This window comes from Ambystoma mexicanum, chromosome 8, assembly GCF_040938575.1.
Source record: "Ambystoma mexicanum isolate Mex_15411 chromosome 8, UKY_AmexF1_1, whole genome shotgun sequence".
NCBI classification, from domain to species: domain Eukaryota; kingdom Metazoa; phylum Chordata; class Amphibia; order Caudata; family Ambystomatidae; genus Ambystoma; species Ambystoma mexicanum.
The window spans coordinates 1,080,288,785-1,080,302,556 of record NC_090929.1 but is presented as its reverse complement, the minus strand read 5'-3'; the positions used below and the strand labels follow the sequence as shown (position 1 = coordinate 1,080,302,556).

At 44.0% G+C, this 13,772-nt stretch overlaps 1 protein-coding gene across 6 annotated transcripts in view; it reads right to left on the bottom strand.

Annotated features, from left to right (window-relative positions):
- The window catches only part of UBR4 (ubiquitin protein ligase E3 component n-recognin 4), a 2,945,062-nt gene that overhangs the window by 2,027,124 nt on the left and 904,166 nt on the right, over positions 1 to 13,772 (bottom strand). For all 6 annotated transcript variants that reach the window (XM_069611069.1, XM_069611071.1, XM_069611072.1 and 3 more), the window contains exon 30: positions 8,379 to 8,480. In XM_069611069.1, the coding sequence (XP_069467170.1) occupies positions 8,379 to 8,480 (102 nt within the window). The remainder of the gene's footprint in view (positions 1 to 8,378; positions 8,481 to 13,772) is intronic.

Here is a 13,772-nt window from a genome sequence, read left to right as displayed (position 1 = left end):
AACCTTGTAAATCAAAAGTGGGCTTTTTCTAAGTTCTGTCACAGACAGCAACTTGTGTAAAACTCCCTAACACCCCTCTTATCCAAGTGACGTAGTAGCCTCGAGCCTGCAACGTGTCCAGTCAATGGAAAAGCTCCTGCACTGTGGAAGGACGAGGCAGAGAAAAAAAAAAGACAGGGAGATGGAACTTTTGGGAGAGATGGAAATCCCAGACTACGAGATTTAACCGATAAAGTATGATGCTCACTCAGCCTTCTAGTGGAAGTGATTGCGACCAGGAAAATCAACTTAATGATCAGCACACTTAATGACCAGGAATGAAGGGATTCATTCAGAGCACCTATCAGAAATGTTAACACTAAATTTAAATCCCATGCCGGAACAACAAACTGGCATGGAGAAACATTACACAGACCCCTCAGTAATTGCATGACCGTGAGGATTGTGAAGAAGAAATGCTCCAAGGTCCTCCTGAAGATCAAAATGGCCATTCACAGTTCAAATCTGCCGTCTCATCTGGGCCAAAGACAGCAGAGAACACAGAACAGAGGATGTGTAACAAGAATAGGGGCCAGATCCATTCCCCTGGCACCAAGTCAAAAACGTACACCACCTGCAGACAGATTGATTCAGTGGCAGGCCTTCTAGCAGAGAGGAGCACGTCCAAAACGTCCTCTGACAAATCCCCACGCCTTATACATAAACCTTTCAGCCACCATGCATGAACGTTAAAACTGCAGAGGATCAAGTGCAGGACCTGCCCCTCCGATCGGGAGAGAAGGTTTGCGCTCTGTGGCAGGTGCCAGGGAGGCAGATGGCCATATTCAGCAACTTCGGGTGCCACGTATTCTGGGCCTAATTCGGAGCGATCAAGATCAATCTGGACCCGAATAAGCACAGCCTCCTGAGAACCAGCTTAATGATGTGGATCATCTGGAATGCATAGAGCAGGTCTAAGTCCCACTCGACAGTCGAAGCGTGACCAAATACTCCCAAACGAGGGAATTCCCTGGAGAAGAACCACTTACACTTCTTTTTCACAATAGAAGTGAGGATATCCACTTGAGGAGTATCCCAATGCGAGAAAATCTCCTGCAGAACTTCTTGCCAGAGCTCCCACTCAGAGCTCCAACTCATAGGAGGTCGAAGACTTTCTGCTCAGGAATTTGCCAACACGTTCTCTTGGCAGGCCAGTTGAGCCGCTGTCAGAGACACTCTTGTAGAGAAGGAGCCAAGTACCCCCATCTCAACCACTTTGGCCAGAATGCCTATATGTTGGAAACCAGAGTATGACACACATGCAGAACAATTGAAACGACAAATGCCAAAGGAAATCTTGGAGGCAAGGTTCCCAGTAAGAAAACCATACCTGCATTCAAGACAGTATGATGGCTGTTTAAAAGAAATCCCAGAAGAAGCAGGATGCCTGAATGACAAAGCAGATCATGTGATAGTCGAGCTGACTTAAATAGAAGAGATGCAGAGTTGAGAGAATGCAGCTATTCTATAAGGCATCAAGAAAGTAACCAAGATAAGCAACATCTTGGGATCAAGATGAAGAGGCTTATGCTACAGAAACAATGAAGATATTAAGCCAGTTCCAACATGTACAAATGCCAAGTAACGCAAGCAGACAGTTTTCATGAGGCTAGCTTTATAGTGAATAGATTGCGACAAGCGCCAATGTATGGATATATAGGAATGAGTAAAGAATGGAAACCATTTTTTTACCTAAACGGAAACCCAAAAAAATATATCTAATTTAATAAAAAATAAAAAAAAACGAACCTTTTGTTTTCGGTACTATTGACCCGAACCTATTGCATTCGAACCTTTTGTAATCGCACCTTTAACCGGACACCCCCTCTGACCACTCCTCTCTCGTGGAGTGACCATTACCTTCTCCTTTCATCTCTCACTCTCTTCGCCCCCTAACCAAGCCCACCTCAAAACTGCCACCTACCTTCTCCGACATCCGGCCCATGAAGCGTGTCTCAGTTAAGGCTTTTGCTGCCACATCCTCTCCCCCACCTCCTCCTCTGGCTGACACCCAGACACATACTCTTCTATCTGACACTCTTGATGCTATTGTCCCCGTCATGAGGATCCGCTTGAAGTCCAAAGCCAAGTGCAATTTCTGGTATGACCTAGTTACACGTAAGTGTAGGGCGGCTGAGAGGAAATAGAGGGCTTCTTGCTCATCCTCTGACAAACTGGCCTGTCGCCTGATCCAAAGGCAATACAGACTCTCTGTCCTCACCAAGTCTTAGGGAGAATTCTCAAAAATGTGCTAATTCCCTTGACATTAGAGACCCCCAGCAACTTTGCTGGATTTTGAGGACTTGTTTTTTTTACCTGGAGAGAGTGTGAGCCTTTTTCCCCGCACTCATGTATTTTGATATGCGTTTTACCTCTGTTTTCTTTGGTTATGGAGTTTAAACAACTCCATAGGCATCTTTTCATGTGTGTCACACAGCACCCTCAATGCAGTGGCACAGGGATGCCTTTCAGGCTTTCCCAAGGTTTAAATACCTTCTCTGGGATAAACTACTGTTTCCAAGAGTAAGTAAAGTGAAATTGACTTTACTAGTCTTTTAAATTCCTAGACACAGCACACCCTATCTTACAATAGAGTTCTGGAGGGGTTACTTAGTATCCCCTGTGTCTAGATTCAAGTAGCAGTCAAATGCTACCCTTTCCTCTCAGAATGCTGGTGGCAGTGGTTTTACAACTACCATGATTTTTCCCGGTAACGTTAAATAGCGGGAACATGTTTTTTAAGATGGCGCCCAGCCATCGTTGCTAAAAACAGGTCCTGGTCTCCTTTTTTTTGCCATTTCTTTGTGTAAAGGTCCGTCTAGAGTTTTTCTCTGCGCGCCAATTCAGGTTTGGTCCCTTTGTTTATTTGCCTTTGGCAGGCTTCAGGAGTGAAACCCGCCTCTGGTTTCAGAGTGTCTAGGGTAGGCAAGACGTTTGGGAGGTCCCTGAAACTCCCTGTGCTTAGTCTCCTAGGAGACCCAAATGCACTCTGTGCGGATTGGCTGGTGAACTCGGCGGTAAAGGACAGCCACCATGCTGGGTGAGTGGCAGCTAGGCTGGAATGAATGGGAGAGAACTGAATAAAAGGCGAGTCTCTTGGCTTGGAAGGCAGAGACAACCACTGGAACGAAGGAACAGAAGAAGAGCTTGAAGAGGACGGCTGCTGCAACTCCTGGACCGTTGGTTTGCCCAGAGAAGCCCTCCTGCAGGTCTGAATCGCCAAGTGCGCATCGATAGAGAAGCCCTGCTAAGGACGACTTCTCCCTATGAGTTGGTAGGACCAATCAACTCCCAAGTAAGCCACCTGGACACCTATCTCAGAGCTGGTTGCATTTCCTCCGAGTGCTGCAGGAAACCGTAGAGCCAGGGACACCAGATTGTGTACGTTACTTGTAAGCTGGGCAAAAGTGTTTGGAAGATCCTCCGGACTCCCACGAAGTCGGATCAACTGAGCATGACCGCCCCCCCCCCCTCCTTCAGCTGAGTGTGGGCCATCTGAAGCAAGGACAGTCCACCTTGACAGCCAGGATCTGCGTTGTTACCAGTGCGGTAGCTGAAACACGAAAGCCACTGAAATTGAAGTTGCCAGTTGCGACCTTTGACCAGTCCCAGTGCAGGAGTGACCCCAACGTCCTCCCTCTTGTCCCCACGACTGAGGCCCAGGAACAGTGAGATCTGCAGGAACAGAAGTCATCAGTTGCATCTTTTTCTTCATTGTAAGGTACTGTAAAACAAGACAGAGAACTTACCTCTCAGTGTTAAACTGCTTGAAACTTTAGAAACTCACTGGCCTAATCAGCTTTTGACCCAACATATGATTCTTCTTTTTACAAACTACTTCTAAGAACTTGTGTTAAGACTTTTCTGTTTAACTACCAGAACTGCTTTATCCTAACCAAGACTTTAAGCCCATTGACTTTGGCCTAGCCTACTGAATTGAATTGACTCTTAAACTTAAAGTATTTGCACTGTCTAAGAATAATTGTAGACTTTCATGTTCTGATAACCTTTACCTTTTACTTACTTTTTAAAGAGTGTACAGTATTGAAGTATATTTGTGTGTTACTATACGATTGCCTCCTTCCAATTAGTGTTTTATAATTGAACTGATAAATTAAATTATTAATTTTTATAGAAGAAACCTTGAGTGTAAGAGTCTATTTGAATACCTGTAACTGTGAATCTTTGTCTAACTCCACTACTGTTCACATTTCCCCTCTTGAGATAAACCTGGCTGCTCAACACGCTACAAAAACTGTGTAGTACAGACTTATACAAAAGGTTAGTTTACTTACACCTGTAGTCATAGTGGTGTGTAGTGTTCCCAGAGGGGACTGCATACAAACGTTGTCTAACAGGGTATGAGACACCGCTAGGTTACCCGCCTGAAACGCGAGTAGACACCTTTATGCAAATTCCATTGGACAACTAATGCTGGATAGCCCAACATGAATTCAAAGGCGACTTATTGTATTAAAATATATGGTTGATACATGCCAGCACTTGATAATATCTGTGCATTTAGGGTTTATATAGCACTGCTAGGGAGAATTCTCAGAAATGTGCTAATTCCCCTCTACCTTAGAGACTCCCAGCACTTTTGCTGGACTCTAGGACTTTTAATTTTTAACCTGGAGAAAGCGAGATCTTTTTCCCAGTCTCATGTATTTTTCTGTGATTTGGACTCTGTTTCTTTTGACTTTGGAGTCTAACAAACTCCATTGGCATCATCTTAACATTGTGTCACACAGCACCCTCAGTACAGTGACACAGGGAAAACTTCTAGATTTCCCAAAGGTTTAAATACCTTCTCTTGGATAGACTACTGTTTCCAAGAGAAGTGAAGTGAAATTGACTTTACTTACACATTTGTAACTTTCTAGACCCAGCACACACTATCTTACGATAGGGTGCTGGAGGGGTTACTTAGTATCCTCTTTGTCTAGTTTCTCATGTAACAATTTTATGTTACCCTTTCTACAATAAGTGGCTGGTGGCAGTGGTTTACTTTTTACCACCATTGTGTGTTTTTACCACGGGCTGCAATTTCAGCCTTGGTAAAGCACCAATGGGTACCCATTTTGTCAAAATTGCCTTTTTTCTCCATTTCTTGCTGGAAAGGTCCTTCTTGAGATTTACTCTGCGCGCCAAACCAGGTTTGGTCCCTTTGTTCGTTTGTCTTTGGCAGGATTCACGAGTGAAGCCCGCCTCTGGCTCCAGAGTGTCTGGCAGGGGTAGGAAGTGAGGAAGGTGCACAAAACTCCCTGTTCTGAATCCCCTTTGTTACAGGAATGCACCCAAAGTTGATTGGCCGGCTGGCTGTCCGGCAACAACATCCACCCTGTTATGTGATTGACAGCTAGGCTGGAATTAATGGGAGAAACCTGCATAAAAGGCGAGGCTTTTTGGCTTGGAAGGCATAGACGACCACTGGACAAATTAATCAGAATAAGAACTTGGAAGAGATGCCTGCTGCAACTCCTGGACCGTTGGTTTGCCCGGTGAAGCCCTGCTGCTGTGCTGAACCTCAGAATTTGTCTTGACTAGAGAAGCTCTACAAGGACGACTTCTCCCCTTGAGTTGGTGGGACCAATCAACTCCAAAGTGAACTTGTTTGGACATCCTCTCAAAGCTGGCTGTACTTCCACTGCTGCTGCTACTGGAACCATAGTGCCAGGGAGAGGAACACCAAATGAAGTCCATCACTTTTAAGTCGGACATGAGCGCTAGGAAGATCCTCCAGACTTCCCTGATGTAGGACTGACTAAGCCTGAGCCACCGCAGAGTGCTGGACCCCTGAAACAAGGAAAGTCTGAAGTGGTATCCGAGAACCGCTGTGTTGCTATTTGCTATCAGACGCGAGGAGCTGAAATGCCTTAGTGCCACTTAATTGAAGTTTGCCCTTTGCATTCGCCAACCATCCTGTTGTGTTGCAGGAGTCCCCAGAAGGTCTCCCTCTTGTCCCCACAACTGAGGCACAGGAACAAAAGGATCTGCAGACAGAAGCCAGCTGGAACCATTTCTTCTAACCAAAGTTACTGTACAATCTAAGAGAACTTACCTCTTGTTGTGTAACCTTACTTGATCTCAGTTGAGACTTGTTTTGGTTGCTTTTGTAGAGTTGCTTGCATCTTATACTTCTCATTAGGCTCCCAGCTTGTGGCACTACATTGATTCTACTTTTTATGCAAAGACTTTTAAAACATTGTGCAAGACTTTTATTCACCTACACGAGGTGCTTCAGCTCACCTAGACTTTTTCCCAATTGACATTGGCTGGCCTGGCTACCTGAATAACTCTCCTTTCTTCTGACATTTTGTTTTACCTTTCCTTCCAGGAAGGGGTTAACTTACTTTGCATTGGGGGTTCAAAAGTACTTACCTGCTTCAAAATAATTGTGTGATCTCTTGTTTTATTCTATAACACTTTTCTTTAACATGCTCTTTAATGCAACAATTATATATTAATGTCCACAGTGTCCTAGCTATGTAAGTCACCCAAGGGTGTAGGAAGAGACCGTGTGCCATCCCCAATGGGTGTTTGCTGATTTAGAGAAAGGAAGAGTGTATTTTGAAGTGTATTTGTGTGTTACTATTACATTGCCCCTTCTGAAGAAGGCTTATTCAAACTGACAGTTAAATAAATTAATAATTGTTTAATCAAGAAACCTTCAGTACAAGTGTTTTTTGGATACTTGTCACTGTGAATCTATGTAACCACCCTACAGCTCACATTGACCCCTCTTGAGATCAGATCAGCCTGGATGCTCAGCCACACTACCAACCTGTGTAGTTCAGACTTATACCAAAGGTTGGGTTCCTATTGCCAGGATGCAGGTGTGTTTCTAGGTCTGGAAAAGATCCAGGGCTACGCTAATGCAGGAACTGCCGGGACTGGGGGCTAATTAGCCTTTTGGTTGTAGCTCCTGAGATTTTATCCGGGGCTACAACCAAATGACCCGGGCTATAGCCCCGTTAGCGCTCCCCCCGCCCCCCAGCAACGCCTCTGCCAGGAGGTCAAGGTTGGTGTAGTGCACCCAAAGTGTACTGCTCCAAATCTTGCCTAACAAGCACTTTGCACTTCAGCTCAACTTCTGGGACCTATTTTTCTTCAAAATTGTCTTTTATTATTTTGCGCAGTATGAATGAAATCGTATGGGAATGATTGATGTTTGGATGGAATGACTGGTATATTAGGTTACAGAAGGGTGTGCGTGTGTTCACTTTTTAGTAACTGTGAAACCATTGATCCAAATTGTTTTTTTAGAAAATTGTTTTTTATTCACTGTTTTTTCAAAGCATAAATAAAATAAAGAATATTGTGATAACAATTGAGATGTGTTACTTTGTAAGGCTCTACATGATAAATATTTAGTAAATGCCACGAGAGTTCGTATATACCTTTGGTATCGAAGTTGTTTGTATTTTTAACAATCTTAGGAGGCTTATAGTAGCTAGCAGGAATAGTAGTTGTTCTTCAGGTGTTCTGAACTCTTCAGAGGGCCATGGGGGTATCTATAAGGTATTTGGAATAAAAAGACTTTGTGCACTAGTTATCTTATGTACAATTTCTTTCCACCAAATCATATTGATTGTAAAACATGGCCTACTCTTCAGCATTTTGTACTATATGTTTAAAAAAACAATGATGGTGCTAGGGAGTTCACGGGAAAAAGATGAAACGCGATCGCCCTCTGCACGCCAGAAAGGAATAAAGAAAGTTGCTCAATAAAGTAAAACATGAATACAATGCAACCATGTTGCACACTTAAGGTGACTCGTGCTAAAGTAAAGCATTACACAAGCACATGTCTGAAGGACTTAACAGCTCACCAGTGTTGCCAAAATATTTGAGCAGAACTGGTAAGTGATGCTAAAAAGGCTGTACTTACCTCAAAAGTCAGGCAGGAGTGTCTGACATGGGGCAAAGCTTCTAGGGGATACATTGAATTCCACAGTGAGGAAATGCAAAAAGACAATTCATCATGAATACCCAATTCTCAATTACTAGCTTGCAATATTGTGCGCAGCTAGCAATCTAAAGACAGGGAATGCATAATGACAGATTCATTTTTAAATGTAATTCTCAAAGAAAACAGTAAGAGTCATCACAGATTCACCAGAAACCTGACAACTGGAATGATGTAGTGAGTCAGTTACAGTCTACTACAAGGACATGTTATGGCAGTTTAAAGTGGAGTTTCAAGACATGGAATAAATCCAAATACAACAAGAGTAGAACATTACCTAAAATCCAGCCCAAGTTAATTTCATGAACATGTATGCCGACAACCAAAACAACAATTATGTAAAAGTGCATTATCATTCAAACAATCTCACCTGCCAGAAAAGAATTCCTCCATTGCCTTGCGGGCCTGGCTGCTTTCCAGCTGCTTTTCCAGATGCTGAAGACACTCCTCCAGGATGGACTCGTCCAGTCCACTAAAGCATAAAACAATTAAGCAGATAATATGACGTTTGACATGCATCATGTTCTAAGGAGCAGGGAACATCAAAGCGTGGAGGACCGCATATTGGGCAACAGCAAACAAAATTGGATGCTGTACATCGACTGCGTATGCATACATTGAACAGGAAGGGAAGGGGAAGACAAAATAATAGTACAGGAAAAATTGTTTGTGTTTGGAGGGTCATCTCGTTGCTCCCAAACCAGGATACCAAATCTCGACCTAGAGGTCAATATAGGTCCCTCAACCCACCTTTGGGTTACATTCCAGAGGCTCTAGGATGGATGATCTCCTACAGGATCCATGGGGATGTAAATTAAAACAGAGCAGAGAAAAGGTGTGTGTTAGGTCAGAAGAACAAATTACATACTTGCTGACAAGGATTTCCAAAGTAAGCCCTGGGGGGAGGATTTTGGGAGGCCACAGGGTCAACAGGGAAGACACAGAGGTCAGTCAAACCCAAACAAGGGACGTTTGCAGATCGGAAAGGATTAGGACGGGTGAGACAGTGGTCTAGGGCTACAATGAGTCCACACAGAGTTACACCAATAATTTCAGTTAGACAGGTAAGTATAAAAATACAATAATTTATTATGCCTTTAGATTACTCACTAAGTAGATCAAACCTCTAGGTCAATATTGTCACACAAACGCCTTATAAAACATTTATAATTCACCAGTAGGAGAAATAGAACAGTTTAATTCAACAACCAGTGAAACACAGGTAATTACTCTGATGCATTAGAAGAACGACTATGTCAGGATAATCTTCGATAGAACAGCTTCCCTAGCTCTTATAAAGTCCAACTTTGAGATGGTTTGGGGCCTTGTGCTCAAATGTCACCCGTTCCAAAGCATATACTTCTCAGGTAGGTTTATGAAGAGATTGGGGATACCAGTGGTTATAAGAGGCAAACAGTTAGATATAGTTCAGGAAAATAAACTCAATCAATGCAAGTCCTTAGGATAGTCGTAGGTAGGAATCCTTGACCAGCCCTCCACCGACCAGAGTCAAGAAACATTATTAGGAACAGGACTTTATGCCCATGTAACTATGGAGAACAGGGAGGACCAAAAACAGGTATGTAAAATTAACCACTGCAAACTCGGATTTCTTCACAGACCACTGTTGGCTTTTTCTGGAATCTGGTTCCAGATAGCTTCCAGTAGAACACTGTAGAGTGGGTAGACCACACCTCCCCTCAAACTGAATGTATAGGAGGTACCCCACCCCTCTCAAACCAAATGCAGATAACTTGTCGGGTGATCAATGACTAGTACTGTAAAAAGCAGAATTATAGTGCTTAAAAGGTTAAACAAGCACTTTGTATGGCGACATACATTTTTTGAGACAGAATGCCTTGTGCAGTGAAGGGCATGATGGGTAGCATACATTTGTCATCGTTACTAAAACTCTATATTAAAATGTGAGCAGGTACCAAGGTTCTGATCCAAATTAGGTTGGTCCACCATTTTGTGATAACCAGGCAAAGTCAGGCAATTTCTAAGATGTGGACTTTTGCAAAATCATGCTGAAATAATGAAATAATTACCTCATAGCAGTTCATTGAAGGTTCAGTAGAAGAGAACATACTGTCTAGACTTAGCAACAATCTTGACATTGACGAGCCAGGGGCTGGCATGTAGTGATTCAAGGCAAGGTAGCAAGAGTACAGGCATCTGGTCAGATAGCAACAGTTGCTGAGTTCACAGGGAGGGGGTACAGCTGATACCCATATGTGGGCTCCAGTGACAGGGAGACGTGTTGCTGGCTACAAATATCTCATGGTTGACCTCAGAAACGTCTTTGAGACATCAAGGGATTCATTTTAAAGGTCAGGAACATTTCACAATTTTAATTTGTTGCATGCGTAGGTATGGCATGGGTGCTTGGTGAGTGACAGTTCAGTCAAACAACCCTAGCAGGGGAAAGGGCTTGTCTTTGAGTACCTAAACCAATAAGAATGAACTGCATCATGAAATAGAGAGCTGAGCCAACTGCAAAATATATATAAAGGGGCAGAATTCAGAGCTTGGTTGATAAATGTTGAAGTCCTGATGTATGATGACTGGTGTATCCTGCCTTGCTGTACCCTGGAAGAATAAAGACGCCTTTGAAGTTTTTGCCTGCTTACATACTTGGTCTTCAGAATGTCGTTCCTGATCCAGAGATGCCATGACCACAGGGAGAGCATTGGGCCTTCCTGTAAAACACCAAAACGAGGAAGGATGAAGACTTCTGAGGGGCAGACTACCTGGGAACACCTCCATGGTTTGAAAAAGTAGTTTTGCAACGTGCATCACCAAGGTCAGGAGGAAACAGGCGATCTTTAATGTACGAACAAAGGAGCAGGTACAGCAGGTGGTCTGTTCATGTAAGAATGTTGAAAATGCAGTAACATGCGTCTTGTTACACAAGTTGTAGATTCTCCAAGTAGCAACTATGCATTTGGAACAGCGAAAACTGCAGCAAGGTAGCCCAGGAGAGAGCTAGTCAGTGCACCGGTCGGTCCAGGGACACTTCCGGAGGCTTAGGCGGTGCAGACCTTCGAGCAGGGATCCAGAGTGGTTGTTCCCACAAGCACAGAGATCGAAGCACAGAGGTTGAAGCAACAATAAGCGCCTTCTTGCGAGTAGGACAAAGAAGCAGGGCTTCACCAGGACAGCACGGAGTAGAAGAACTTCTTTGTTGAGGTCTTGGTTCCAATGATGATCTATCAAAGAGCTGCAGAAGCCCTCCTTTAATCCAAGATTTGGGCTCAGCGAATGCACAATCCCACCAACAGTAGGCATCTGCACCATTCAAACAGATGGTGTCTATCATGGATAGCCACTGGCCACACCATCTGCCAAAAACAGACATTTAGGCACCAGAGATGCGGATTGGCACTAGACCGTCACATCCCCCTAAGCCCGAGAAAGCCACAGCTTTCAGTGCAAAAGGATATTCCATACAAGGCATTTCTTTACTTGAGAAGGCAGGAAGAAGGTCAAAGAACAAGCAAAACACCTCATGGCAAACCCATGTTATGGTGATGGCTACCCTCGGTAGCTATTCACTGTAAATGTAAAATTCAAATGTTCGAAAAAAGGCAAAAATATCACTGCTGCCCACAAACTTTTCTTAGGCACATCTTAAAAGTAAACAAGGAGCCGCCGTTTCATACTGGTTCCCATAAATGCTGCTCAAACAGTTTGGACAGTGCGTCATACTTCTCGGTCTCTGAGGAAGTGACACTGTTCTGTTCATCACCGTTTTCTGTGTACCTGATCCTCCTCTTTCTCTGGTGCTTAAACCAGCCTGTTTCCCTCGCATGGGGCACTCTGCTCGTCATCGTTCCTGAGCCCTTCCTACTTCAGCCTCCCTGTGCTCTTCCTCCTTCGGTCACCCACATCCAGTGCTTGCACTGTTCCTTCACATTAATCCAGGGGTGTCTGCGGTTTCATGGTGTTGGAAGACTTGGTCCCTACCTTGGAATTTGGGTATTTTGTAAACCTTGTCCTGGTCAGGGCAGCTTTTCAGGTTGCCCACCTCATCAGCCACTTCCAGTACAACAAATACAACACTGCAACGATCCCAGACCGAGGTGGAAGCCGCCTAGGAGGTACCAAAGTGCAGCGCAGTGTGAAGCTTGATGTATGCAATTGTAACCATACACTACAAGAAATTCACAAAGTGAGACAGTCTCCAAGTACTGATAGTTTTCGGGAATAAAAAGTATCCCAATAAGATTGAGCAAACAAGCAAGGGCAGTAAAGCAGAAGGCTTTACTTACCTCCAAAAAGTCAAGACGGGGTTAAAAAAAAAAAAGCAAAAAGACAGGCTGTCCCACTGTATTGTAATTATATTTGTTTGGAATTTTATTAAAGTATAAACAAATGGCGCCATTGTGATTCACTGTTACACAAGTTTCCTGTGCTCATCAATACATTATAGCACCATTCCAGTCTGTCCTGTTACAATTGACGGGTTATTCCAGGTGCTGAATGTTAGGGAGAAGTCTCATTTCTGTGCTAATTCCCTTCAACCTTAGAGACCCCCCAGCTCTTTTTCTGGATTTTAGGACTTATTAATTTTAACCCTGTAGTGAGTGAGCCCTTTTTCTCACTCATGTGTTGTGACTGGATTAGGATTAAGTGTTTTTGTTTTTGGAGCCTGACAAATTCCATAGGCATCTACTTCTTGTATGGTGACACACAGCACCTTTAGTGCAGTGTCACAGGGAAATACTTTAGATTTCGTCTAAGTTTAAATACCTTTTCTTGTGTGAACTACTTTTCAAGAATAGTAAGGTAACATTGACTTTACTTACTTTTTCTCTTTGTAGGTCCAGCACACACCATCTTATGTGGAGTTCTTGGGGGGGGGGTGTTTACTTAGTAGCCCCTTTTCCTACCTACTCATGTAACATTTTTTATGTTAACCTCACTACTTTAAATGGCTGGTGGCAGTGGTTTAATTTTCCAACCATTGTGCTTTTCTACTGCAGGCTGAATCCTCGGTTGCAGTATAGCACCAATGGTTGACCATTTAATCAAAACGGCCCGGTCATCTTTTTTCTCCTTTTCCTGTTTGTGAGGTCTTTCTTGGGTTTTACTCTGTGTGCCAAACCAGGTTTGAGCCCTTTGTTTTGCCTTTGGCAGGCTTCAGTACTGAAACCTACCTCTTGCTCCAGTGTGTCTGGAAGGGCAGGAAGGATGTTCCTGAAACTTCCCTGCCTTTGTCTTTAGGAATGCCTGAATGCAGCCAGTTCTGATTGGTTGGCTGGCTGTCCTTTCAGGACAGCCACCCTGCTGTTTGAAACTACAGCTAGGCTGTGCATGAATGGGAGAAACCTGCTTAAAAGGCGAGGGGTTTGGGACTGAAGACAGTTGACCACTGGGAAGGACATCCCGACGAAGAAACAGTCAACGAAGCTTGCTGCATCCTCCTGGACCGTTTAACTGTCTGGTGAAGCACTGCTGCTTTGCTGAAACTCTTTTTCTGATCGACAAGAGAAGTTCCGGAAGGGACAGCTTTTTCCTTTGATTTAATGGGACCAACTAACCCCGAGACAAACTCCACTGAACCACCTTCCCCGACTGGCTATACTTCTTTGCTGCTGCAGGAACCGAGTGCCAGGGGTCGATAAACCCGTAGTCGAGTGCAACGTCTGATCTGTCCAGAAGCTACAGGAGTCTTCCCAGGGTCCTCCAGAAGCAGGACGGCCAGAGCTCAAGTCCCCTCACCAGAGTGCAGGACTTAAAGAATGAAGGAAGCCCAACC